The sequence below is a fragment of the Gobio gobio genome, assembly GCF_949357685.1.
Source record: "Gobio gobio genome assembly, chromosome: 14".
In the NCBI taxonomy this organism is placed as follows: domain Eukaryota; kingdom Metazoa; phylum Chordata; class Actinopteri; order Cypriniformes; family Gobionidae; genus Gobio; species Gobio gobio.
Window position 1 is genome coordinate 7934499 of NC_137107.1, and position 27363 is coordinate 7961861.

General features: G+C 36.8%; 1 protein-coding gene across 5 annotated transcripts in view; it reads left to right on the forward strand.

The window, feature by feature from the left end:
- The window catches only part of dpysl3 (dihydropyrimidinase like 3), an 81764-nt gene that overhangs the window by 10176 nt on the left and 44225 nt on the right, over positions 1–27363 (forward strand). For 2 of the 5 annotated variants that reach the window (XR_013817962.1, XM_079835833.1), the window contains exons 1-3: positions 1716–1858; positions 22368–22456; positions 26368–26552. Coding sequence is in view for 3 of the 5 variants with exons in the window: in XM_079835833.1 (XP_079691959.1) it covers positions 1820–1858; positions 22368–22456; positions 26368–26552 (313 nt within the window). In the remaining 2 variants the exon portion in view is untranslated. Of the gene's footprint in view, positions 1–1194; positions 1859–22367; positions 22457–26367; positions 26553–27363 lie in introns of those variants that run through there. The other 3 variants (XR_013817961.1, XM_079835831.1, XM_079835832.1) reach the window with 2 other exon arrangements.

Here is a 27363-nt window from a genome sequence, read left to right on the forward strand (position 1 = left end):
GTTGTGTGTACATCAGCTGTAGGCTACACTCGTTATTGCGGTGCATTGTGGGATTGAATGAGTGCACTATGGACACCACTGTAAAATGGCTGTCCCCTTAAATAATGCCCTATTTGAGGGTATAGGGGCGATTTCAGATTCAGCCCTTGATTTTTATTTTGAACTGTAGTGTGTTATTACATCTCCAGTAAATATATTTAAATGTATAATTAAAATTCCGTTATTACAAATGTGTAATTAGAAATATATCTAAATACAAGACATACACGTTTATTGTCAGTACATTTGGCAGTACACTTTAACCATATTTCAAAAACTACAGAAGTAATTATGAAATTACGATTATACATGCACAATATGTAATTTTTTGCCGCTAGAGGTGTCTTATTGAAAACAAAGGCTTGATGATGCCCTGATTGGGCGGAGCTTTTATTCTGCCTCAGACAAGCTTCCGCTTCTTCCGCTCGTGTGTGTGTGTGTGTGTGTGTGTGTGTGTGTGTGGTACCGCAGCGCTGTTTTATCATATTACACACATTTGAGTGTGTTTAAGTGATGTTAAAATGCTGCATTCACTCTGCGCTACTATGAGATCGGTAAAACATGGTACTCGCGGTAAATCAAGAACACCAGATTTAAACTATAAGACTAACTGTGTTTGTCTAACAATGATTCGTTTCTGTCCATCAATGATCCAAACAGTTGCTCACCTGTCTAATAAAACACATCATATATTAAAGCGGCTTTGGTGTTGCCATGGTTTCTACAAAATAAAACCGTAAATTGAGGGTAACGCGTATGATGTCATTGATAAGCGCCGCTTATTTCTCTGGATTTAAATATTCTTGGAAACATTTGGGATAAAGTACACAAGTCAACAAAATTTATAACACTGTTCTAGTGGTTTTTGGATATTTGAATCCAAAAATCTTACATATTGTGCCTTTAAGTCCTACTTAAATATGTCTAAAACTCTTATGTTCAACTAATTGCATTTGATATAAATTAAAATTATAATAAATGTACATTTAATTGCGTTTAATTGTCTGAAAACATTACATTCAATCCACGCTTCAGTTCTTTTAAGCTGCATTTCTCATTTTAAAAGTAGCCTATGATAAAGTGTGCTTCTTTTTCACAAGGGTTGGCAAACAAGACTTATTGTTAATTGTCAGGAATCATTTATTGTGTTTCCTCGGTTGAGAGATATCATAAAAACTAGTTTACAAGCAGACAATGGATATCCGAATCATTAACAAATGATTATTTGGAGTCGGTTCTTTCGGTTCGTATATCTAAAGGGGTGTAGGGGTACCAGTGTGATGAAAACGTTATAATTATTGCTATTAATATCTGTTTGGGGTACAACTGAGTAAATAATACGAAACTAGGCTCGTTCTCGCACTGTGTTTTTAGCTTTTCAGCTGCTATGACAATGTGGCTACATCTACAGGCGATTTTAAGCCATCAAAACGAGTGTATCGGTGTTTTATGAGAGGTGGTCTTTAGTAAAGCCAAAGATATTCAAATTACCTCAAATAATTAGCGTTTGAATATCACAAGCAGCGTACTTCTTCATGTCGTAAAATAAACGACGAATCACTGTGTGAACCGGTTCAGTGTTCGAGAGAACCGATTCGAGTGAATGAGTCGCGCTTTCCGTCACTGATGCTCGCGCCTCCTGGTGGTTGAACTCACACACGACACCCGGCGGGACATGGAGGGAGGAGCCCGGCAAAGCAGACAATCAAGACCAGTGTGCGCAACCACCAACATCAGAAAAGAACAGAATAAAGACATCTGCATCAACCGAGAGCTAATCATGTCTTACCAAGGCAAAAAGAATATCCCAAAGATCACTGTAAGTTGATGCATTCATACTAATATTTTTAAAAAAAAAAAAAGCATATTGTGTATTTGTAACTAAAGCAGGATTAAATGCCAGCTGCAGTCGTGTCAAAAATTGTATAGTTAAGCTGAGATTGAGGAATTGGGATGTGTTTTATGAATGTCAGGAATCATAATTTAGAGTGCATTAAAGTGACTAACGTTTTAAATAATTATGCAGCATTAAATGCCAGTGCGGTTGTGTATGTGATATTGAATATTGTAGAAATAAGGAATAATTTTGTTGGCTTGAGCACTGCAGCAAGAAAATCACGCCCATGACTGAGACTATAGCCTACTACAGCAATGATAGCCTCAAACGCGTGATTCAAAGTGATGTTTTTACAGGTTGAGTGCCTGTGCAAGTGTGTTGGACAGAGATTATGATCATTTTAATCATCAAATGTGGTGTTCTTGCAGTGATGTTCTTTGTCTCAGAGATCTTCTGCCTCATGGTGCTGATGCTGTCCGACTGCGCAGTCCACACACACACACAAGCGTCACACGACATTTAGTACTTTATTCGTGGTTTATTCTGAAAATACGCCGAGAATGTGAAATAAAAGCAGATGCGCAGTGTTACTAAGCCTTTCTGTTGCCTGAGAGCTGAGGTGTGGTTTTCTCTTCCTCGGACTGTCAGATGCTCTACACATCAATATTATTGTTCAGCAGTGACCTACCCAAAAACACCGATCTATCTCTGCACATTAGCATCAGGCCTGCACAACTGTCTGAATGCACAATGCGCTCTGTCTGTTACCACAGGCAACCATTCTATCTAAAATCGCGTTTACAGACACAAGTGTAGCTACCACAGGGTTTAAAAGCAGAAATGTGCACCTTGTATTTTTGTTATGCGAATGAATTTTTGGTGGATTTTTCACATGAAGATCACAGCAATTAGCAAAAGGTCCAATGGACAAAACCAAGCCCCGCCCTACATTTGTTCTTGTTTGAGAAGCCGTTTCACTCAGAGATATGTAATCACAAGTTCTCTTTCATGGTCACTTTAAAGGGGTGGTTGATTATGATTTCACTGTTTTAACTTTAGTTAGTGTGTAATGTTGCTGTTTGAGCATATAACATCTGCAAAGTTACGACGCACAAAGTTCAAAGCAAAGGGAGATATTTTCTTTTACAGAAATCGCTTTTTAAGAACTACAAACGGCTGGTAGGGACTACAACGAGCTTCTTCACGGGTTGGTGACATCACGAACCCTAAAAATTACAAACATTTACATAAACCCCGCCCCCGGGAACACGCAACTATGAGAGGGAGGCAGTTAGGGTTTAAAAGAAATGTGCACCTTGTATTTTTGTTTAAGAACTTACTACTAATGCTAATGAGGTGGATTTTTCACATGAAGATCACAGCAATTAGCAAAAGGTCCAACAGACAAAACCAAGCCCCGCCCTACATTTGTTCTTGTTTGAGAAGCCGTTTCACTCAGAGATATGTCAAAAAAGATTATCGCAAGGTCCCTTTTGTGGTGTCTTTAAAGGGGTGGTTGATTATGATTTCACTGTTTTAACTTCCGTTAGTGTGTAATGTTGCTGTTTGAGCTTAAACAACATCTGCAAAGTTACGACGCACAAAGTTCAAAGCAAAGGGAGATCTTTTCTTTTAGAGAAATCGCTTTTTAAGAACTACAAACGGCTGGTAGGGACTACAACGGGTTGGTGACATCACAAACCCTAAAAATGTCATCATGGGCGTCGGAACCATTGTAAGTGGGACAAGACCCACCCACTTTTTACGATCAATGATATTGGACCCACTCACTTTTATCGTCTCTAACATTCAGCACATTTCTGTTTACCTACCCCTAATCGATAAACACTTATTATTAAACACATGTTAGACGCTTTATTTCCACTTTCCTAATATTTTCTTCATTTTTATTGAAAATAAATGCCTTTCCGATCTGATATGTGATGGGAAAAGGGAGAAGATTTTGTTCGGCGAAAGGCGGACTCGAACCGCGGGTCGATTTGTGTCAAAACTAGATGCCGTCCGTAATTTTGTCTTTTTTAATAATTTGTCATTTTTGTAATTTTGCCGTAATTTTGTCCGAACTAGACGTTTAGCAAGCAAAGCGGTATATTTGTACTTAATGTAATTGGCATCAACTCCAGTAAAAAAATTCTGAGGACCCACCCACATTTTTTTTGCTTCCGACGCCCATGAATTACATACATTTACATAAACCCCGCCCCGGGAACACGCAACAATGAGAGGGAGGCAGTTAGGGTTTAAAAGAAATGTGCACCTTGTATTTTTGTTAAAGAACTTACTGCTTATGTGAATGAGGTGGATTTTTCACATGATGATCACAGCAATTAGCAAACGACAAAGGATCCAATGGACAAAACCAAGCCCCGCCCTACATTTGTTCTTGTTTGAGAAGCCGTTTCACTCAGAGATATGTGATAAAAGACTATCGCAAGTTCCCTTTCATGGTGACTTGTAGCAAAGTCCTTTTAAAGGTGCTGTATGTAAGCTTTTCACTGTACTAAAGCATTAAAATACCATAATATGTTTGCAGATATTTTGAAAACATGCTAAGTTCACATACTCTTTTTTTCTGAAAAACAATTATATGGTTATTTTACTTTGAAATGTGTGTTTTTGTTTTGGTCTGTGCGAAACTGCCAGTTTACCAAATATTATTTATGTTTGGCGGAAAACTGTATTGCTGCCATGGAAGCCAGAGAACAAACTGGGTCAGAGATCGCAGATTCTACCCAACCTTAAAATCCTTTAGCCTAGAACCCTAGTGGAAGCAAATCTAATTTGCAGCCAGGGTAGTCTAGCAACTCTCCGTTGGCTTGCGAGCTGGAAAAACTCAACTCTGGTCAGGCCAATCACATCGTGTATAGAGTCGGTGGGCGGGCTTAACATAATGACGGCAGAGTTGCGGCGGTTCCGCGTGCTACTTGTAAACAAAGAAGCTGGCGAACAGCAGCCTTTCGAATCGGCTTTGGCTGCAACTCTGGAAGACTTGGAGTTCAGCTTTTCTTTGAGAAAAGAACAAAGAACGGCACTGAAGTCATTCTTATAAAAGTAAGATGTGTTCTGAGTTTTGCCGACCAGATATGGGAAAGTTTAGTCTATCAACTAGCTCCGCTTCACCTTCTTAGCTGCTCTGGTTGGTTGTAGCGCTATCCTATTGCGTGCAGAGGGAATTTGAAAGACAACCGTTTATCCCGCCCCTCAGATTGAGCCCTGCCAATGGTGTGTTCCCAGACCCAACAGCTTGATGTGGGTCTGGCTTGTCAGGCTAAAAATCTTCGGCATCCATCTTAAAATCTAAAAAAGCACATTATAAGGCGGATAAATCTACTCATCAACCTAAAGTGTGTAAGTGTCCTTGCCTTTCATTGTCAACTGCGCTCATACCTGTTGCGTGTCCTTAAAATGGTCGAGTCTGAGGAGGAGGGGGCGGGGCAAACAATGTTTTGAATTTGGACTGCAGTACCAATTTCAACCACTAGCTGTCATTCTTACATACAGCACCTTTAAGACGAGTCATATCACTCGGCGGCCATCTTTGAAACGCCTCTTGCTCATGTAAGTGCAGCTCCTATCTCTCTGAATTGGGAAACATCAAATTCTCCAAAACTGTTCGCCAAGGTTAAGATGAAATTTCATATTTGAAATCACCAATGAATATTTGAAATTTGACCAAAACTGTCTCATAAATTTAGTTTCTAAACGCTCGAATCATGATAAATTTTTTTTTAAATTTTTTATAGCAACCGGAGCTTCTAACGGCAGCAGCAATGACTCGATGACTTTACTCATCAACCATTGGCTCTTTCATTTAGAAGGCGGGGCTTTTTCGCCCATTCATAAGTAAATGAAGTGCACCGTCTTCCTATTCCCAAGTCTTTGATAGTAGGCATGAAACGAGAGTTGCAAAATAAGAATTGTCGAAGCCAAATTGACTATTCTTATTTTTGATGGAATATTTCAGTATTTATTATAGTAGTTATTATTCAGTATTTATTATAGTTCAGTATTTATTATGAATCTGTGCACATCATTATTTTTTTTTTTGATGTGCCTCGTAATCTTTAATCAAAATAACTTCCCCTCCCCCTTGCAGCGACCTGTCACTCACATGAGATCAACCAATAGCAAATCACAACCATCCAAACATCCAATCAATGCTTAATCTACAAAATCAAGCTCCGCCCTACATTTGTTCTTGTTTGAGAAGCCGTTTCACTTGAATGTACGTCACAATAGGGAAAGTTTATCGCAATGCGTTATGCGATTACTATATTAATATACATTGATATTTATATGAATTTCAAAAGAATACCATATTAATATGGTACATGCCTGAAACAAATAAATAAATAATGAATAAAAGAACATGGTAGTGTAATATTCCAGATGTGACACTCCAATGGAAACAGCTGTTTTGGGCACCAATTAGAATCGTATTTGTTAAACCAATGAGTTTTTACATGCGGGTGGTTGGGGGAATTCTTCCAAAATTGCAAAAAAATATTAATAATCATATTTGTCAACACAAACAATGTGTTTTCGCATTTAAATGTCCGCCTTTTTAAAATGGAGTGTCTACACTAAGTAACCTTGTTGGCAGAGGCTATTTACACTAACTTCGCCCACTGACGTCTGATTGGGCGCGACTATATTACGGAAGATGCTGGATTATCAACAGTAGCGATAGTGTAGGGGTACGGCGCTTGGCACAAGGTTTTGACGTATATCGACCTGATTTCGAATCCGCCTTTTGCCGAACTCGCTCTACTCCCTTTTCCCATCACTTATCAGCTCTGAAAGGCAATCATTTTTAATAAAAATTAAGAAAATATTTGAAAATATATGAATTAATGCTAACAATGTGTCAAGACATGCTAGCAAAATGCTAAAACATGTTAACAACGTGTTAAATAATGCTAACAACATGTTAATTCATGCTAACGTGTTAAAACATGCTCACAACATTCTAATTCATTCTAGCATTGTGCTAAAACATGTTAGCAAACATGCTAATTTATGTTAACAGTGTGTTAAAACATGCTAGCCACATTTTAATCATGCTATCAACATGCTAATTCATGTTAAAATGTGCTAAAATGTTAGCAAACATGTTTGTCAACGTGTTAAAACCTGATAATTCATGCTAACAATGTAAAAAAATGCTAGCAATGTGGTAAAATGTACTAGCAACAGGCTAGTAAAGTGCTTAATCATGCTATCAATGTGATAAAACAACGACATGATAATTCATGCTAATAAAATGCTAAAATGTGTTATCAAAATGCTAACAGCCTGTTAATTAATGCTAACAATATGTTAAAACATGTGAACAACAATAATTCATGTTAACAATGTATTAAAACCTAAATTTCATGCTAGCAAAATACTAATTCATGTTAGCAAAGTGATACATCATGCTAGCATAATGCTAAAACACGCCAGCAATATGCTAATTCATGTTAACAGTGTGTTAAAACATGCTAGCCACATGTCAAATAATGCTAGCAACATGCTAATTAATGTTAAAAATGTGCTAAAATGTTTAACATTGTGTTAAAACCTGCTACTTCATTGTAGTACTACTACAATTACTTCATACTTTGTACAATTCATGTAAGAAAAGTGCAAAATCATGCTGGCAATGTACAAAACATGCTAATTCGTGCTAACAATGTCTTAAAACTTAAATTTTACTAAATTTAAAGGTTTAAAAAAAATGTCTCATACTTTTATACGGCTTTGTCAAGCCAATACTTACTCATCTAGTGATTGCATATGCAATAGTAATTTATAGTATAGGTTTGAACCCCATGTGTACTACAAAGTATAGACTATCGTCACGATCTTCGACAGAACTGTCACTGGTGCCCGCTCAACATGAGGCTGTAACCACCCTTACTCAAAGAGCAGGGTGGATGTGTTGAAGTGTAGATGTTGGTCATTATGTATCTAGATGAGTAAGTTGCAGTGTTTTGACTGCTATGTTGGTAGAAAAGGAGAAACTCTCATGAGCGTATGGTAAATATTTTGGTCACCAGGCAACAAGGCTGCAGCTCTGCATGCATACAGAGAGGTTTTCTTCAATCCCAGCACAAGCGTGGCTAATGCTCCACGCCTTAATGTCCTTTGGCTCAGCGTTCTTTGGCTGCGTCTCCCCCACTCCCCATACACACATAACAAATGACAGCCCTGTTTGTGCGCGCGGCTCAGATTGGACTCTGGCATTCGTCGAATTGTCTGTCCCTTACAGTGAATACACTTTCTACACACTCAGACCGTTGCTTTGTCAGCATCCTGCCGTAATTCTTCAGGTCCCAGAATGATGTCAGATTTCTCTTTCACTGCATGAAAACACTGAAATCCGGCACTATCCGGGCATGGTATACTCCTGTGTAATTTGATGTTTACCGGATGTATGTGGGAAAAAGCGGATCAGAGTAACACGGAACAGTATATTTCCAGAAAAACCCGGAAACCTCACGTATGCGGACGTATACAGGAATCCGTGAAATTTCACGGACATATACAGCTGAAACACTGCTGGGTGTGCTAGGACTGAAGACTGTTAGGTGTGAAGAAGACCTTTCATATGTTAATGACTGACACTAGTGCTGGCTGTTCTCAGAAGGAGGGGGGCAGGGGAGGACTTCAGGATTGAGAATTATCTCTGGTCTACTGTAGGCTACAGCAAACAAGCTTTTTACACAGAAAAAATAATTCTTAAGGCCCTGAAACACTAAACTGAACTAGCAATGACTAAAGCCGACTGTGGGGTTGGTTCACGTTGCCTGGGTCTGGGCCAAACCATCAGAATGGTGTGTCAGGGCCTTAAAACCACTGCATGAAAAGAGTCTCTAAATCAAATATTTTTTATAAAAACAGTACAAAATAAAAACCCTGTCTGAACATATACGTTCACAAAAAAATCTGAATATGTAATGAAATAAACAAAGAAATGTAATGGAATTAACAAAGGATAATTAACCAAACATTTTAGACTATCCCCAAACAATTTTTGCAAAGTTTTACAAATTGTAGGCAATAATAGAATTAAATAAAAAGGAGATGAAATGTGGAAAATGAAAAAGTTTGTTTTAAAAACACCAAAAACTGATATGCTCAAAATAAAAATATGGAATAAAAAAGAGCAGGGATTCACTTGCTCAAGAAACACAGAAACACAAGCAGATCTTTCAGCTCTGCAACTATTAACAAAAAGTGTCACTCCAAGATTCTTAACTTTAACACGCTGCAAAAGAGGAGCGTTTTGAGGTTTGAAATCCACCACTCACAATAGATGTAGGTGCAACCAATAAGGTTACCAATAAAAATAAGGCAACCAATAAAAATAATCCTAATTTTACAGAAAAAAACGTCAGTTTTTTACAGTATTTTCTTGTAATTTTGAATTATGTTTAAAACAATGTAAAATTACAAACAATATCTAAATAAACAACTTGACTGTTATTTTAAGGATTATATCATTAATGACAAATTACAGTAATTCTCATTTTTTTATACAGGAACATCACTGTATTATTTTTCTGTTTTCATAAATAACAAATTCATGCAAAATTACAAACAATATCTGTAAATTAACAACTGTAATACAATATTTAGCTCATTATATTAAAGGTTTATGTTTATGTCCATACTAACAATTTAACATTATTCTTTGTCATTTTAAAGTAAATCTTATTAGTTTTATATTTACACTGTAAGAATAAAAACCTAAAAAAAAACGCAGCTACAGCTGCAAAACAAAAACCGTAAAATAAGTCAAATATCTTAAGTCAAATAAAGTTAAAAAACTTCACAGAAATTTACATTAAACGTTTTAGAGAAAACACTATTAGTTTACAGATTTTTCCTTATTTAAATTAAGATATTTTACTTTAATTTTCTGTTTTACAGTGAAGGTGTATTTTTACATTCAAACTGGTTTTACATTCAATTCTGGATACAAATATAACAAAATATATAGCAAACTAAATATCAAACAATAATTGTTTTTAAAGAGTACAAATCTGCACTGCAAATCTGCACAGGTTGAAACTTCCAGGCCTCTGCCCACACCACAAAACAACATTTGACCAATTCATTAAATATAACAGCAAATAAAAATAAATATACACATTTTCTAACTGTTGTTTTAAACAAGTTTTTTTCTATATTTGCAAGGCTACTTGCTGTCTTTCCGTGTTCTTTTGAGCGTGATTGGTCAATCTGAACGTCATCCAGAAATCTGACCAATGACAGTGCGCGCCTTCAGTTTGAATTATACACCCGTTGCCGTTGGAGTTGCTCGTTGCTCGTGGCTCGCGGGGACGCGACGCGATCGCGCGGCTTCTAATCTTCAACAGGACGGCTTCTTCTGTCCATTAATGGCATTGCATGGATCATTTTAAACCTGTTAAAATCTTATTTTGGACGAATTTTGATTGTGGGATGTCGACTGAGAACGAAAAAACATGAATACGAACAGACTAAGTTTCCAATGGCGGACAGCAGACGGCAGAAGGTAACGTAAACCCCTTTATATTTTTTCTACTGCTTATCAAGATATATAACGTTAGTGCATTAAAGTCATATGCTAATCGTGATTAACTTACATATTCTGTTTCTGTGTTTTGTTGTAATATTGTTAAGATAGGGCTGGGTGTTATGGCGATCTGATGATACTGACTATTGTTAGTGATTTTGCTGTAAACGTTAACATTACCGTTTTATATTGCGGAATGGGAATATAGCGTATATAACGCAGCACTGACTGTACTAAAACTTTTTGACATTTTGACAAGGAAACATGCATGAATGTAGAATAATGAACGGGACATGCATGTGTTAAAATAAGCCTCTCTCAGACAGCAGGCGATCCCGAAATCAATTATCTTTCTGTAAAATGCACACAATTATCTCAGAAACCTTGTCATGTGAGGTATTCACTTGATTTAAACAGTCAGTTATGTCTTAAGTACGTTAAACAGTTCAAGTTAACGTGGGGAAACCCGGATGCGTGTCATTCTGTGCATCCGTTCTTAAAGGGGCTGCAGCTTTGTCATCATTTTAATAAAACAAAAGAATAGAGAAGACCTTCTGCTTCTTTAAGAATCATGTGATATTAATTAATTGAATATCATACAGTGAAGACTTTTAAAGCAGTATTATTCTGTAGCATTTTAATAAAATATCCATCAAAATAAATATATTGTGATATCGTTATTGTAAAATATAATTTCTCATGTATGTATAATTATATGGTCATAATGCCCATCCCTACTGTCAGCTAGTTTTAAGATCAAGCTTGTCATAAAATGTAACAGAGCTTTGGAATGAATAATCTGAGATCATGTAACTTACACTTGTTCTGCAGAGAGGACAGGAAACCACCATCCTTGGACTCTGAAGAATTACAGGCAAACCAGGATTTTGGATCTACTGTAAAGTTTTTGTATGGGCCTGGTGAGTATGTTTTGCAAGTCCATGTCCGTAAGTTGATAATTAATATTAATGTTTTATCAAACAAATTAATATTCATTTGTGTGTGTGCATGTTTCTTCCCCCCTCATGATCCAGAAGTTTTGGATCCATGATCCTGAAGAACTTTTACAGATGTTGACCCTGAATGTGTAAAAGGTAATCTTAAAAATGTTGTCATTATTTTAATATTCTCTGTTTTTTTCTGTAATGTAGACGCATGCATTTTCTGTGAAGTTGCTTTGAAACAATATCAGGGTTTTTCCTACATTGAACATTTTTTGCCGGCCGCCAAAACAAATTTTTGTCCCGCCAAAGCCTTATTTGTTGAGTTATTGTGATTTATGATTGATGTAGTAGAGGACTGCTGCGCTTGAGTTAACTGAGTGACAGAGAGAACGACCAGTGAGCTCCTCCCGCTCGCACGCTCTCTGTCTTCAAAATAAGCATTCTTAGCTTTCTAATGTTTCACATATTACGTTAATCAAAATCAAAAGGTCGGAAGACCGAATCCATGTTGCACGTGGCGCTATCAGACGTCTTCCTTTAATTACCGCTGGGTGTGAAATGCGCTCAAAAAACATTGACTGATTCTCTGACCAGCTGACATAAAGCATACTTTAAATAAACAGGAAACAAATCCTATCCGGTTATGAAGTGTTTTCTGTGTCTTGACAAATCTTTCGCGATTTTCTAAAGACGTGATTCACACACAACGCGTCTGCTAATGTCCGATTCGCCACCTAATGACTCCTTTGAACCGAATCATTTTAACGACTGGTTAGAACTGAACTGTCCAACACTGAACTCACAAATTAGTTTAATCATTTACTCAGAACAACACCTGAAATGAGAACACAAGTGTGCTTACCCACTTTAGCAAGAGTGGATGGTAAGAATTATTTTTAATTATCAACAGTCTTTCAGCTTATTTATGTGGACAATGTGTAGTAAAATAAATAGCCTAAAATCATTTAGTTTAGACTGGAGTGAGGTGAACCCAGAACAAATTTGTTGTTAGCTAGCTGATTGTATATGGCAGAAAATTAGGCTATTTGTTCATTTTTTTTTAATACTATTTTTTTAATATTGATATGATTACCAAAACAATTATCAGTAAATAGTGTAAAAATGAGGAACAAAAACAAACATCAAGGTATCAAAATAAGATAAGCAAAAGTTACAAACTTTCTTTGAATTTATTTCAAATTTATTGTCAGTATTGCGCTTGCAGATCATGTGGGTAGGGTATTTTTTTTTTACCGTGCGTATGTGTGTGTATGGATGACCATGTCTGTCAGCCACCACCGAAGACCATTTTTGACCCAGGAAAAACCCTGAATATGTATTGTGAAAAGCGCTATACAAATACATTTTAATTGAATTGTTTTACTTACTTTTATTGGCATTAACTATATATTATTAATGTATTATTTGGCAGGTCTCAAGATGTATTTTATTTTGTGAGACTTTGCTGAGGAAGTATTCTTTGGCTCAGTCTGAAAAGGCCCAGAAAAGAAACACTATGAAGAACATCACACAGAACCGTCAGAGAAAGAGACGGGTAAGTTAAGAAACCGGTTAAGCTTTTTCCCTCCAGAATGTTACTATACCACTCTCTGAGTTTTAGTGGTTAATTTACTGTCATGTTTTGCAGTTGCTGGAGACCAGGTCCAGGGTTGCACAAACCAACACAGAACCTGTGGAAGACCGCAACTATAGACCTGATGAAGATGAAGATGGTTGTTGATGGAAGGCTTGGTTAGGCTAGCTACTACAAACCAGACTAGACTGACCCACACTACATGTCACATCACCAGCCCATCATGCCAGTTTGAAAAAATGTTCAAAACTCAAACAACATTGTGTTAGAGTTGGTCACAATTATTTTATAATTATAATTTTAATATTCAATTGTTCCATTTTATATTTTCTTTATTCCTATGTTTATATACTTATACTTTTATTGGTTCCCATATATAGAACATTTACATATATTTTATATACACTTTTTAATTTATAGATTTCTTTGTCTCGTTTTATATTGTATACTTTGTATGTTTGTTCCTTTTTAGATGTCCATGTTGCTTTTGATCTCCACGTTTTGTATTGTTGTTCCTTTTACGTCGCCTTCCTTTAGAAACATTTTGTTCACTTATCTTTTCCCCCATTCATTTTAATGTATGTTTATAATGCTCTTTGTTCTTTTTATTTGGTTATATTGTTTACTTGGAATATTTATATGTATTTTAATATATTTTATATACACTTTTTTTGTCTTATAAATGTATTGTTCTCATTTTATATTGTTTAATTTGTATATTTATTCTTTTCCTTTTTATGTTCACTGTGTATTTTATTCCTTTACATCTCTGTCTTTTAAATGCATTTTGTTCATTTTTTTCCCCTTTTTGTTTCTTTACCAATTCATTTTAACGTATATTTATGTTCTTTGGACTGTTTATATTTTTACATTTGTTCCTTTACATTTGCATCCCTTTTAAATACATTTAGTTAACTTGTTTTTGTTTCACCATTGTTTTAATGTTCTTTTATAATGCTGTTAAGAATGTGGGTTTTTTTTTTATACCTTTTTAATAAATATTTCAGACTTTCTCAAATTGTTTTGTGTGTGTTTTTCTTTTGGGAGGGAGAGGGGATTATTTTTATATATATATATATATATATATATATATATATATATTAATGAGCAAAATCTGCATAGCTGGCCTATAACCAATCAAGTCCCTATGCTACAAAACCTAGCCCACCCTTAGCCTTAGAAGTAACCAATAAAGTCACTTGACTGGGTTTTCAATGCGTCCTGTCATCCAATAGCAGTCTGGGTTTTGGGAGTGGTTTTAAAAAAAACAACCAATCCAGTTTGAGATGAAGGACCAATAGGGGGTGGAAGGCAAAGCTGTTTAGAGGTGTGAAAATGTCTCCTGGGAAAAACTTGATGGGATTATTTGCCATGGCAACAAATGGCTGTAGCATGGGAGTATACGGCCACAACATACATCCGATTTGGTACCATTTCGGATGTATACGGACATATACGGATCCATGGAATTTGACCTATCCGGCCAGTATACTCCTGGATTCTTCCGAATTTCAGCAGTGTATACAGGAGTATCCTGGTCCGGATACACCTTTTTTCATGCAGTGTTTGTTGTTGCCTTTCATAGGAAACATGCATTTATAAGTGATGGCTGTCACTGATTTACAGAATGAATTGGGTTTAAGGGGATTACTGGGGCTTCATGCACCCATTGTTTTAGTGGGCACCAGTGGCAGTCTGGGCTTACATGTGGTAAAGCGTTAATGAATTAATAGTTCAGTGCTGTTTTATGTGGCATTTTATCATAGATCTCTGGCCCTGTTTACACCTGGTGTTAAGATGCGTTTTGGTCGATCGGATCACAAATGGAATGACACTAAATACAAATGGGGTGTAAAACGCTTTGAGCTTGTCCACTTTCGTCCACTTCCAGAGGGAGTTAAACACACATTGCTCTCGTAGTGTAAACGCTCATGTGGTCAAATGCACTGGAACAGCCTCTAAAAGACGCCCTACTCTCCTCCGACTGACCTAATGCTAAACATTATGGGACGCGCGCTAGCCAGACGGGATTTAAACTCTCGGCTGGAGACACAAGTTGGGTTTGAAGATGAGAAACGTCCCAAGCTCAATGTTCTCTCTCCATTCCTGATGTCTAACACACACTCACAGCGTCCGGCTGCTCTTGTGTCTGTCAGAGCAGAAACTAAAGCTGCTCTCCGTATTAGAGATCGGCCAGGGATCGGAATTGGACGATTTTCCTCATGATTGGCCCGGCCAGTCTCACGTCTTACCGATTCCAAGCCGGTTTTTGTTGCCAGTGGCACTGGCAATAGCGATATAATATGAATCCTACATGTCTTTGTGTGAATGAATGGTTAATTTCCGAACACACACACACACACACACACACACTGAAGCACACGTGTCACTCGCATTACTATATGACGACGTGAACTTCATCTCCAGAGCCGCTCTGAGAGTCACGTCATGAGCATTTTACACTTTAACGTCTTATCATAAACACACAGAAACTCAAGATCTTCATGGCAACCCGTCAAAATAAAAGATTAGACTTGTGACAGAAATATATTACTATTGTATTACTACTTAACAGTATAAAGTGTGTCTTAAGGTAATACTACCACTAATAATAATAATAATAACAACAATACAATAATTATTAAAACTTTATTTTTAAAGGAATAATCAAAATTTTTCTTCCATGTTTTAATATTAACAGTAAATCCCTTTGTTTGCCAAAATATGGAAGGGTTTATTTCAATTTCATTTGATTAAATATAAATTAATGTTTTATGCCTTCATTTGACCAGGAACTATAAAATACACAGCACAGAATTTCTGTAAAAAAAAAAAAATGTGTATCTATTATTGTAAACAAATGAATAATTTGCGTTTATTTCATATCGCTCTTTATTCTATTGCATTTATTTGTGCTGTTGTTTGAAATGTGTTTATTAACATCTTATTTTATTAGTCTTTTTAGGGATGCACGATATTGGATTTTTGCCGATATCCGATATGCAAATATTTTTCAACTCATTTTGGCCGATATCGATATCGAGACCGATATATGTTTATTTTCCCCTTTGTTTGGAAACACCATTTTGAGCAAAAAAATTTTTTTTTTCATTCTAGTTTCAGATTTCTGAGGTCTCCTTACTAAAAGGATACTTGTTAAAGATAAATAAATGTTAATAAAGTTATTTTTATAAGAAGAGTACCGGTATATTAAAAGCGCTGAAAATAACAATAATAAAGTTATTTTATTTTTGAATTTAATGTTTGTGCACATGAAGTGGGAGTGGCATGACATCAGTTGATGCTGTATTTAGCTTTAAAAAAACCCCCAAAAAACAAACAATTATTTTAGTGCTCCTTGGATTATTTTTCATCATCCATTTCATAAAATTGTAATAAACTGTATATAAAAGTATTTAATTTACAAGTGTCATGCTTGTGCTTTGACATCATTGCTGATTTATTTATTCAGAAAAATAAGTAACTTCTATTTATTTGTGTATTCTACTTTTCATTTTATTACTGTAACAACAGCGCCCCCAATAAATATGCTATATATACTATTCTACCGGGTAGGCACTAGGACCTGGAGGAGCTTCTGCTGCTGTGGAGGCTGCTGCGCACGCTAGAGAGATGCGATTGTGCTGGTTTTGGGCTAAAAACCTGCCAATCCTGCATTGATTCCCAAATTCAAGGCAGCATTTAAAAACTGTCAATATAAATCACCATACATGCAATGTATTTGCTTGATTTCAAGATTTATTATATTTTAAGCATTTATCGGCCGATTCCGATGTCGTGCCGATAATATCATGCATCCCTAGTCTTTTTCATTGTTTTTTTAGGAAAATAAAATTTTGCATTGCAGAAAAGTAGATTTTTGTTTGCGTTAAACCGGAAATGGCAAAAATCGGTATTGGCAGGTAGGGTTGGGTACCGAACTCGGTACTTTTAAGGGCACCGACCGAATTACGTCGGTACTACAGAGTAACGATTCACATTAAATTAATCGGTACCAAATTTCAGTACCTGAGATTGAGAACACATCTGGTGATATAGACTAGTGTCTGTAAATATTAAACCGCGAAAAGACCATTTAAATACTCAAATCATGCGTGTCTCTCTGTGAATGAATGCCCTAGACGCGCTGTTTACAGTCTATGGGTTTACTTCACACACACTCACTCAGAATCGCGCGTGACGGTCGCGTGTTTCCATCTCTGCCTCTCATATGAGGACATGAACGCACGAACGTCATCTTCAGAGCCACTGAGAGTCACTTCATGATTATTTTACCGTTTCATTTGAGAAAAACTACCGTCATATCATACACAAACTCAAATGAACGGCAACCCATCAAAATAAAAGTTCAGCTAACTTGACAAATAAATCTAAGTAGAATTTAGATACGTCTCAATGTAATAATAATACTCACACTAATGTAATAATAATAAATGATCAAAACTTTATTTTTTAAAGTTTTTAAAAAAATAAATAATAAAAAAAATGTCTTCATGTTTTAATTTTAACCATATAAAGCTCAGTTGAGCAGCACTTTGTTTGATAAATTAAATTAATGTTTTATGTCTTCGTTTGATTACCAGAAAATACATAACACATCATTTGTGGGAAATCTTTTCATAGAAATTAAATTAAAAAGAAAAAATAATAATATGGTTGTTTTTATGAATTAAATTAAGTACCTAGTAGCCTACTATTTACTAGTAAATATTACAGTAATCAAACATCACAGACAATGGCAGACAGCGACCAGGGCAGCTCTGGCATAATGTCAATAACACTTTTATAAATTACTTACAGGTTCTTTACAGTTATTTATGTAAATATCCTAAAGGCCTGTTCACACCGGGACGATTTTCGCGCGCGTTTATCGCCGACGTTTAACGCCTCGTGACTAAACAATGGGCGCCAATGTGAGTGTTCACACTGACGCGTAAAACGCCAGGCGTAAAAGCGTCATTTAAAAAAAAACGCCTCGGGTTCGTTTTTTTATTTTGACGCGGCGCGTTAAAAACTGGCCGACCAATGAGATCAGCGCTTTTGTTCACGTGCCTGGAGCGGCTGAAGTGACAGTAAAACACGACTTGGTGGCGCTCAAGCACAAAACGGTCTTGCCGAGCACACACTGATACGACGAAGAAGTAGTAAGTAGACAAAGAAGAAAATGAACTGCTAATGCTGCTTGCCAGTTAGCAAAAAGTGTGTGAATGCTTTTGCCATAGACATAATATATCTGTGGTTTTGGCAAGCACGTAAATACTGTCTCTCTTCTTCTTCTGTGTGACAAGCGAGTGTCAGAAGCGTAAAGTGCCGCAGCACCATCTTGTGTACCGGGAGCGCATCTACTGAATGTGCACGTTCACTCGGCGCATCGCCAGTGGAAATCGCTTGGGTGTGAACATTCAAGACGCGCCGAAAAACGTCACGAAAAACGCTGGCGATAAGCGCGCGCGATATTCGTCCCGGTGTGTACAGGCCTTAAAAGTACCGGAAAAAGGTACCGTTGGGTACCGGTTCCGAATTTCAGGTACCGGTACCGATAACGATACCGGTTAAATTGTGAACGGTACCCAACCCTATTGGCAGGTCACACTTACAACAAAAAAAATCGGAAACAGCCAAGAAAATTGCAATCGGTGCATCTCTACTCCGTGTGTTTCTCCGTCGTCTCCGGTCGTGTTCATATGTAAATTGCGTGAGCTTATTTCATCCATTAGATCTAAAGATGTGAAAAACACCCGCCCATAGACCCCCCCCTCGAAGAAACCAGGACACAAGTGGCTGAAAGTGGACAAAAGAGACGTATTTAAAAGACACGTCTACTTGTGATGCGATCCACCAAAACACATCTTAATTCCAGTTGTGAACAGGTTCTCTGAGCAGCGTTAAGGCAACCTTTAACATGCTTTGTAGTGCTATCAAAATTCTTGTTGGAAATAATGATCAGACTATTCCCTGTTCAAGCGGACATTGTTTTTTGAGTACTGAAGTGACATCCTGTTTATGAAATGATTATTCAGACAAATGTCACTGTGGAGATTTTGACCGTAAGTTGAAGTGACGGATGCACAGCGCAGCACCCAGCAAACCTCAGGACAGGGCTACATTTCATATAGCAGGGTTTCAAGGACTTTAAATTAGCTTGAACAAAACAAGCTATGAAGTAATTAATTTTTTTCCCAGACAGACCAGATCCATATGAGCTCAATAATTTAGCATTTAAATTTGCCCTCAGGATTCTTACTATATTGATTTTTTTATGCAATGTCTTTGATTCTCCATGTATTATATTTTATGTTTTATTACATGGACCTCTTTGGCACGTCCAATTTGTGCGAGAATGTTAAAACGTTTTTGCCACATCTCACATACAGTCATTTTCAGGGTAAATTTGATTTGAGTCATTTCTAGGGTTGGAAAAATATTTGTCCTTTGCCTATTCTGTTTTGTAAAACAAAAAAAATTGAATTTCTAAACATAAATGTATCATACAAGCAGTGTTTTTCATGCCGTTTGGAGAAGTTTAGTGATCGTTTGACTATATGAACTCGACTGATAATTATTAGTGCTGGGCATCGATTAAAAAAAATTAACTAATTAATCGCACTTTTTTCTGTAATTAATCGCGATTAATCGCAAGTTTTTAATATTTTACGTTTTTAATATTTTGATATTGTAATAATTTCAGTTACTCTCCAAATTAATGTAGAAACTATTTAAAGACAGCATATTTTAAATATGTGTTGTATTGTCATTTTTATGAATGAAGGCCAGTATCACTGACACTAAAGTGTCTATGAAACATTAATGACGTTATATTACAGTACAACTGAAAGCTCCCAATTTCAACATTTATTAGGCTTTAAAAAAAACAACTTTTAATTTAAGTGAACTTAAAACAATCTTTACATAAACCAAAAATAATAAATGTTATATTTACCCATGGCCTTCCCTGTTATACATATGTAATAGTTATCTTTCTTAACTGCATAAATAATAAATTAAATATAGATGAATCATCATTAAAGCTAAAATTTTCTCTGTTCCCGTTGTTCTTTGATGAACATTAATGACATCATCATCAGTGCTCCTGTCACTTTAAGAACAGCCGTGGATCTCACGCGCTGTCCCGTGCATCTCATTTCCTCACAACTCTTTAAGTTCATTTAAGACGTTATTTAACTAATTTAAGACCCTAATATGAGAATACTCAAAATCCTCTGTGTTATTGTTTGTTCAAGAGCAAAAGAGAACTCGATGTGAGCAGGAAACTGACGCGAGTCTATCTATGCGTCGAGTGTGTGTGTGTGTGTGTCCCTTGATTAGCTGACATGAGACGCATCCACACAGACAGGACACTGACACACACACACACACACACACACACAGGACATTGGCATACAGCGCGTTCGCTTGTGTCTTGTCACGCTTGGAAGCATTTACATGAATAAGAGCGTGATGATCATGTAACGCTAAGCAAAAATGGATATAAAAACGGACGCTGCGTTATTTGCGTTAAATATTTTAATTGCGTTAAGCTGAAAAAATTAATCGCCCGCGTTAACGCGTTAATTTGCCCAGCCCTAATAATTATATTAAATATGGTCTGAAGAATCTACAGAGACGTCTGGAAAAATGTTACATTTTGAAAATGCTAATATTACACAAACTTGCACTAATTAAACGTTACATAATACAAATATACTTTATGTATTTAATCTCACTTTTAATTAACCCTCGTGCACTGTTGGATTTCTGGTTACACTCGTTATGGTCCGGGTCAAATTGACCCTAATTGGATTCAGTACAACTCCCCAAAAATCACACTATGAAAAAACACATACAATCAGGTACAAACAATTCACTTTTAATATCAATAATTTTCACACATTACAAAGAATACATATCTGAATTTACGATTCATAAAAATACTTTTAACCACTATTTTTAAGATTGGCCCTTGGGACACTTGCCTTTATACATTTAGCACAATACTATCTTAGTCTAAACCTAAAGTAATCTTGACCAACTATATAGCATTTTAAAGCTTTCAGACTCTAATTTTCATATTTGGTGACTGATTTTCAAAAGAGATGACAGAGCAGTAGATAAATAGCGATAGATTCGTCATTTGTGATGCGGTGCCAAACTATGTTTTTTATATGCATTTTAGAGATTGAATTCAAATCAAATATTAACATTACTGCCCAAACTACTTCTGAATAGGATGTCTACTTTATAGATATTTTGAAAAGTATGAAAATATAATGTTCAGATCACTTAAACCATATATGGAAATCGAAGAATCTACATGTCATCTAGTGGAAAACGTTGGTACTGCGCACAAAAACATCTTTTTTTTGAGATACCAACCCTAAAATTTGGCACAGAATTTGTTCAGACATTTAGCTTTGATTTTCTTGAGGTTTTAGAGTTGAACATGTTTTCTAAAATGTATATTTTGTATAAAATATAATGTGTTATATATTTTACATGTTCATAAACTTCTATAACTTGTTTTAAACTTTACTTTTATGACTTATACAGTGATGGCCGATTTCAAAACACTGCCTCATGAAGTTGTTAGTCTCAGCAAGACACTGGCACTTCAGGACTAGAGTTGAAGAGCTCTGACATACAACAAAAGTGTTTTGGATTTTGTGTCTGTACAGCTGCTTTTGAATAGCTGCCCTATATGGGTCAAATTGACCCACAAACAGCAAGAGTGTATCCAATTTTGATATATGCACATTTCACAACCGTATCATGTTGAAACTTTGCATGCATGTTAATGACCCTAAATGAGAAAAGGTCACACAATTTCAAGAAAAACAATGTAGGTTAGATAGTATTTCAGATCAATTGAAAAAAGAAATTATAGCTAATTTTTACCATTTGTGGCATACAAAAAATATTTCTGAATTGAAATAAATGGGGGAAAGCTAATTATTTTAGCTTCATAGGTTAGTAAAAAACTAAAATTACAAAATATAACCAAGAAACTTTATTATTTTGGGTCTCTACTGTTGCAATAGAACATTAAAATATGCGGGTCAAATTGATCCGTGAACATCACGAACGTAACAGTACTTTTGTGTGTATATGTCAAAACACTGTGTTCATGACCCTAAATGAGAAAAAGTCACAAAATGTAAATAAAAGAAACATAGGTTAACTGATATCAAATGTCAAATTGACCCGCAACATAACACAAGGGAAAACCAACAAGCCCAGCCTAGGTCAGAGAGTAACGCAAAAGTAATGTAACTCATAGTTTCTTTCTTTCTTATAGTAGCACATTACTTTTCAAAGTAACTTCCCTCATCACTGATCCTCTTTCTCTCTTTGTGTCTTATGTTTTCTCAGAGTGAGAGGCTCCTGATTAAAGGTGGCCGTGTTGTGAACGATGACCAGTCCTTCTATGCGGACATCTATATGGAGGATGGAGTCATCAAGTAAGCTGCATTCACACGCACACATATACAGCCATATTGGATCTAAATCCAGGTTCTCCCTGAGGTTTCTTTCCAGATTCTTCTTCCTGTCTCTCTTGCACTGATCAGAGGCTCACAGAGGAGATGCAGTCACAGTGCCAGATACCAGTAGCACAGGACAGATTTCTGTTTTGCATGCAGTTGTTATAACACTACGTATGTGTTGACAGGGTAGCTAGCTATTATGATAACTTAGAACCTCACTGCATATAGTTGTCACAGGGGCGTTTCCTCCCGAGGAGGCAAGGGATGCATAGCCTGGTCCTACCAGACTCTCGTACATTTCATTTGTACAGAGAGTCTGGCTACTCTCCATTGACAAGCGTTAACTCCCTGAAATTTGACCGGAGAAAACCAGAGAATATACCGCAATCCCAGACGGAGTACTGGGATTCTGCGGTGCGATTCGCGTGAATGAGGCGGAGGAATTGAGCGTTTTGAACGCGTGATTCGCACGAATCGCTCAAGTTGAAAAATCTGAACTTTGGCGTATATTCGCGCCGGGTTAACCAATCAGGAGTTTGCTCTAGTAGTGACAACAATGAGGAGAACATCTGTATATTAATATCTGGTTCAGACAATATGATTATCACTGTGATAACATTAAATGACATGAAACACAACCCAGTCTCTTTTTGTTAAATGCAAGTTTATGTATGATCAATAATACAAAAGTATAAGTAAAAGATATAATAAGCTATACATGAAATAAAGCAAACAATTCAGTCAAACATTCAAAGTCAGCGCTAGTCGGCTACAACTGTAACGTAAAGTTAAATAGCAAAAAATAAAAAAGTAATGAAACTTCACTTTGCCCTCAGCCTAAACGATTCGCCAGGGAACAAATTATAGATCCATGAGACCAAAGATCGGCCGTTAGATCTACACAAGACGAATTATAGCTGGAGACGCCACAGAGACATCAGAGCCAGCGGCAGACGGCAGAAGGACTGGCCGAGGAAAGGCTGCTCTCGCCGGGGTTAATGAGCGCCGCTGATCCACTGGAGCTCACAACTCCGAAAACGCCAGATAAAATGTTCAAATAGGCACTCTTTATATAAATAAACCACAGATTTGAGCTTTAAACAACTACATTATTGCCTGAAAAAGTCTTAAAACTACGTTTTGTCACACATTAACAGTAGATTTTGACAAAAAAGACGTGTAAACACAGCCCATGTCAGCCATTTCTCAACGAGATGAGCCGCTGGCAGAAGCCCCTCACATGACGCAAATTTGCGTCTGTTGTGCAGTGAATTTCACGCGCGAATGAAGCAAATTTCAATATATTCGAATACATTGCTTGATATTTGATATCCGTTCGAATTAGATTTTTCTCAAAAATGACAGCCCTACGATATATGACATTAAAAAGTGTATAAATGACTTTTTCTACCTAAAGCAACACTGTCCAACAGCGACACCAGGGGTTAACGTCACAGCGGGACGTCTCTTTTGCCTCCCCTGAGCCCATTGACTTTTAATAGACCCCCTAAAGCAGTGGTTGGGAACCTGGCTCTTTGACAAAAATCATGTGGCTCACCAGTCTCTCACTCTTTACCAACAAATGATCAATAAACAACTAGACACATCAACAGAGATCCGCTCTCTGCAGAAAAAAAACAGCCAATGACAATTCCCTTGTTGCACTGCCTACCGAAGTTAAAGGGGGGGTGAAATGCTGTTTCATGCATACTGAGCTTTTAACACTGTTAAAGACTTGGATTCCAATGCTAAACATGGACAAAGTTAAAAAAAAAAAGTTGGACGTTTGATGGAGTATTTCTGTGCCAAAAATACTCTTTCTCTTAAGTTTCGGAAAGTTTTTTTTCGAGTATGGGTATATGTGACGTCAGATGGGGCGGGATGTTCTTGTACGGGCCGTACGGGCTCTTCTCCCGGTAGGGCGGTCGCGCGGCCAGAGCGAGAGAGAAAATGCACGCCCATTATAGCGCTGTGCTCGGCTTTAGGGAAGCCGGCTGTGCTGCAGTCATAGGACGTCACGAAATCAACAATGTCAACAAAGATAATAAATAATAAAAGCGTGTTAAGTTGCGAAAGACAACAGAATTACTGACAGGATGCTGTGCGCGCTCCGAACGCAACACGGACAATAGTAGCCTTTGTCTTGGGTTGCGAAATACGAAATACATCAAAATACCAAGTCGAGTATTCACATAAACACAGGAGATGTCAGTGTGTGCACTGTGTGTGTTCTCTAACCAAAAATGTCCCTTTGGTCAAAAAGGTTCCCGACCCCTGCCCTAAAGGCTGCGCTGGGTTTAGCGGAAATTATTTGAGAAATGAATGGTGAAAGTCACGTGAGAAGAGGCAATGCCTCCATCGCGCTATGATTGGATTTGAATGGTTCGTGCACAAATGAATTAGGGTCACTAGCTATGTTTTCATCGACCTATTTTTATGCTCATTTTGTGATATCATATCAAAAATGCTGAATGGAAACGAATAAAGATGCGCATAAATTCTAAAAATGCGCATAAAAAACGTATGCGCTCGTTTGAGTCTGATTTATTTTCTATACAATACGCAAACATGCGCATAAACTACGATGGCATTTACCGAATATAATCCTCGTTGCGCATAAAAAAAATCATGTGACTTCATTGTGATGTAACAGCATAACTGTACTAACCAGCGGAAAAATCCTGTTTGCAAAGCATCTGAAATGCTGTTTTGGTCATTCAGAAGTGTGTTGTCAAAGATGCTCGGTATATTTCCCTCCTAGAACTGTCTTACACGACTGCATTCCCAAACAGCACATCTGCCTCTGAAAGCAAGACAAGTTTATTGAGACACACTAGTTTCTCTGAGACGCAAATAATGATTATATATGGTGGCTTCTCCTATGTTTCTTAGTGATTTTTTAGCGGTAGTTTATCAGGAAGTGGCGATTATGTTCTCTTCGACTCACCAGATTTATTCGCAAATGTTTTATGCGATATTTCAATTTTGCGCATAAGTTACATTCGCAACATTGGATGGAAACATAGCCACTGAAAACAAGGATGATGGAAAACGCATGTTCCAAGTTTCAAGAAATACAATATTTGTATTAATTCACTTTTGGATCATTTTCATCAAACATTTGGATTTAATGAAATGACTAGTGATGTAATCAAACAAAAAACAACATCATTTAAGCATTATGACTTTCTATTAACTCTCTATTTAAGGTACTCGAAGGATTAGTTCACACAAAAAATAAAAATAGTTTTTTTGTTTTCTATAATATGTTGGTCAAAAGGGACCAGCAACTGTTTGGTTACTAACATTCTTCGATATATCTTCCTTTCTGTTCAACAGATGAAAGAAATTAATTCAGGTTTAGAACAACTTGGTCAAAATATTCATATTTTTCGTATTCTGACCATTTCCATTACTCAACATATACAGGGGCCACTTCACATGACAACACGATGACTTCCTGCATGTTTGTTATACCCCAATTCATTGTATTTGGCAGGCCAAAGATTTTGAGGTATCCATAATATTATCCCCATATTGATAATGTGATTGATTAATACATTTTTCAAATAGTAACATATTTTTTTCAAGAATTCAGCCTTTTTTTCTTATGATCTGAGAAGCTCACACAAAGGACGATAACTATAAAGATAATGATAAAGATATTGCTCTAAAAATCATTCTCATATTGAAGAATAGCAGGGTTCACACCACAGCTATAACGATAACGGCACAGAGAAATGATATCGAATCACTTCCAGAACGATTTTTCTGGCTGATGAACGATAAAAACTCAGAAATGGTCATTTCCTCATCGATTCAATAACATTTAATTCATAGTATAATGAAAGTTTTTTGCTAAATGATCATGTTCTGTCAACTTTAAGGCAAATTGGTGACAACTTGATAGTACCAGGAGGGGTGAAGACCATTGAGGCCAATGGAAAGATGGTGATTCCTGGAGGAATTGACATCCACACCCACTTACAGATGCCCTTCAGGGGTACGACAACCGTGGATGATTTTGCCCAGGGCACCAAGGCTGCTCTTGCCGGAGGAACCACCATGATTGGTAAGATCTGTGGTAGACTGTTATACGTTTATATGCTAAGTACATACTCTATACAGGGCTCCAGACTGCGAACAAATTGTTGCATTTTACGACCGTTTTTTTCTACTGGTGCGACTACATTTTGTTTGAGGTCGCACTGATGCCCAACTTTTGAGAGCTGTCATTTCTGTTGCATATGAGAAACATCAAACGGCAAACGAAAGTGGAATGAAACCGCGCTTCTGGTTTGGGCAGACCCTTTATCAGCTCGGAGCAATAATAGGCAGTGCAGCGCGAGCTCAGAACAGGTTTACTCCCAGGATGATCTCGATCACCGAGTTACACAGCGCTTGGAGATCCAGTGAGAAAATGTTTGAATTTGTCGCAGAATTAATAACATTGCAGCATGATCTAGTGAGAAGCATTCAAAGTCAACCATATCAGATCAAACAGCGCTGACGAGCATTGTGCCCTGAAACAACAAGTTATAGAAGGCTTTTCAATCCACAAATCAACAGTCACCATGGATTTAATGTAGCAACACTAACTGTAACCATGGTATTGTGGCAATTCAAGCACTTTTCAATGACTTTTTTAAGAAAGACACACTTTTCCCAGCACTTCAAAGCTCTAAATACCCAATTTGAATGTTATTTTTAATGTGATGATTTGTAAAACTAAAAGTTAATTAATACTTTGTGGAAAACAAAAGACAATGAAATTGCCACTATAACCAGTAGATGGCGGCAGAGGAGCACTTATTGTGTTATTAACCATTTCCACTCTGTAATATATGGAAAAGGAGGAACTAGGAAGTTGAGACCTGCGCCGG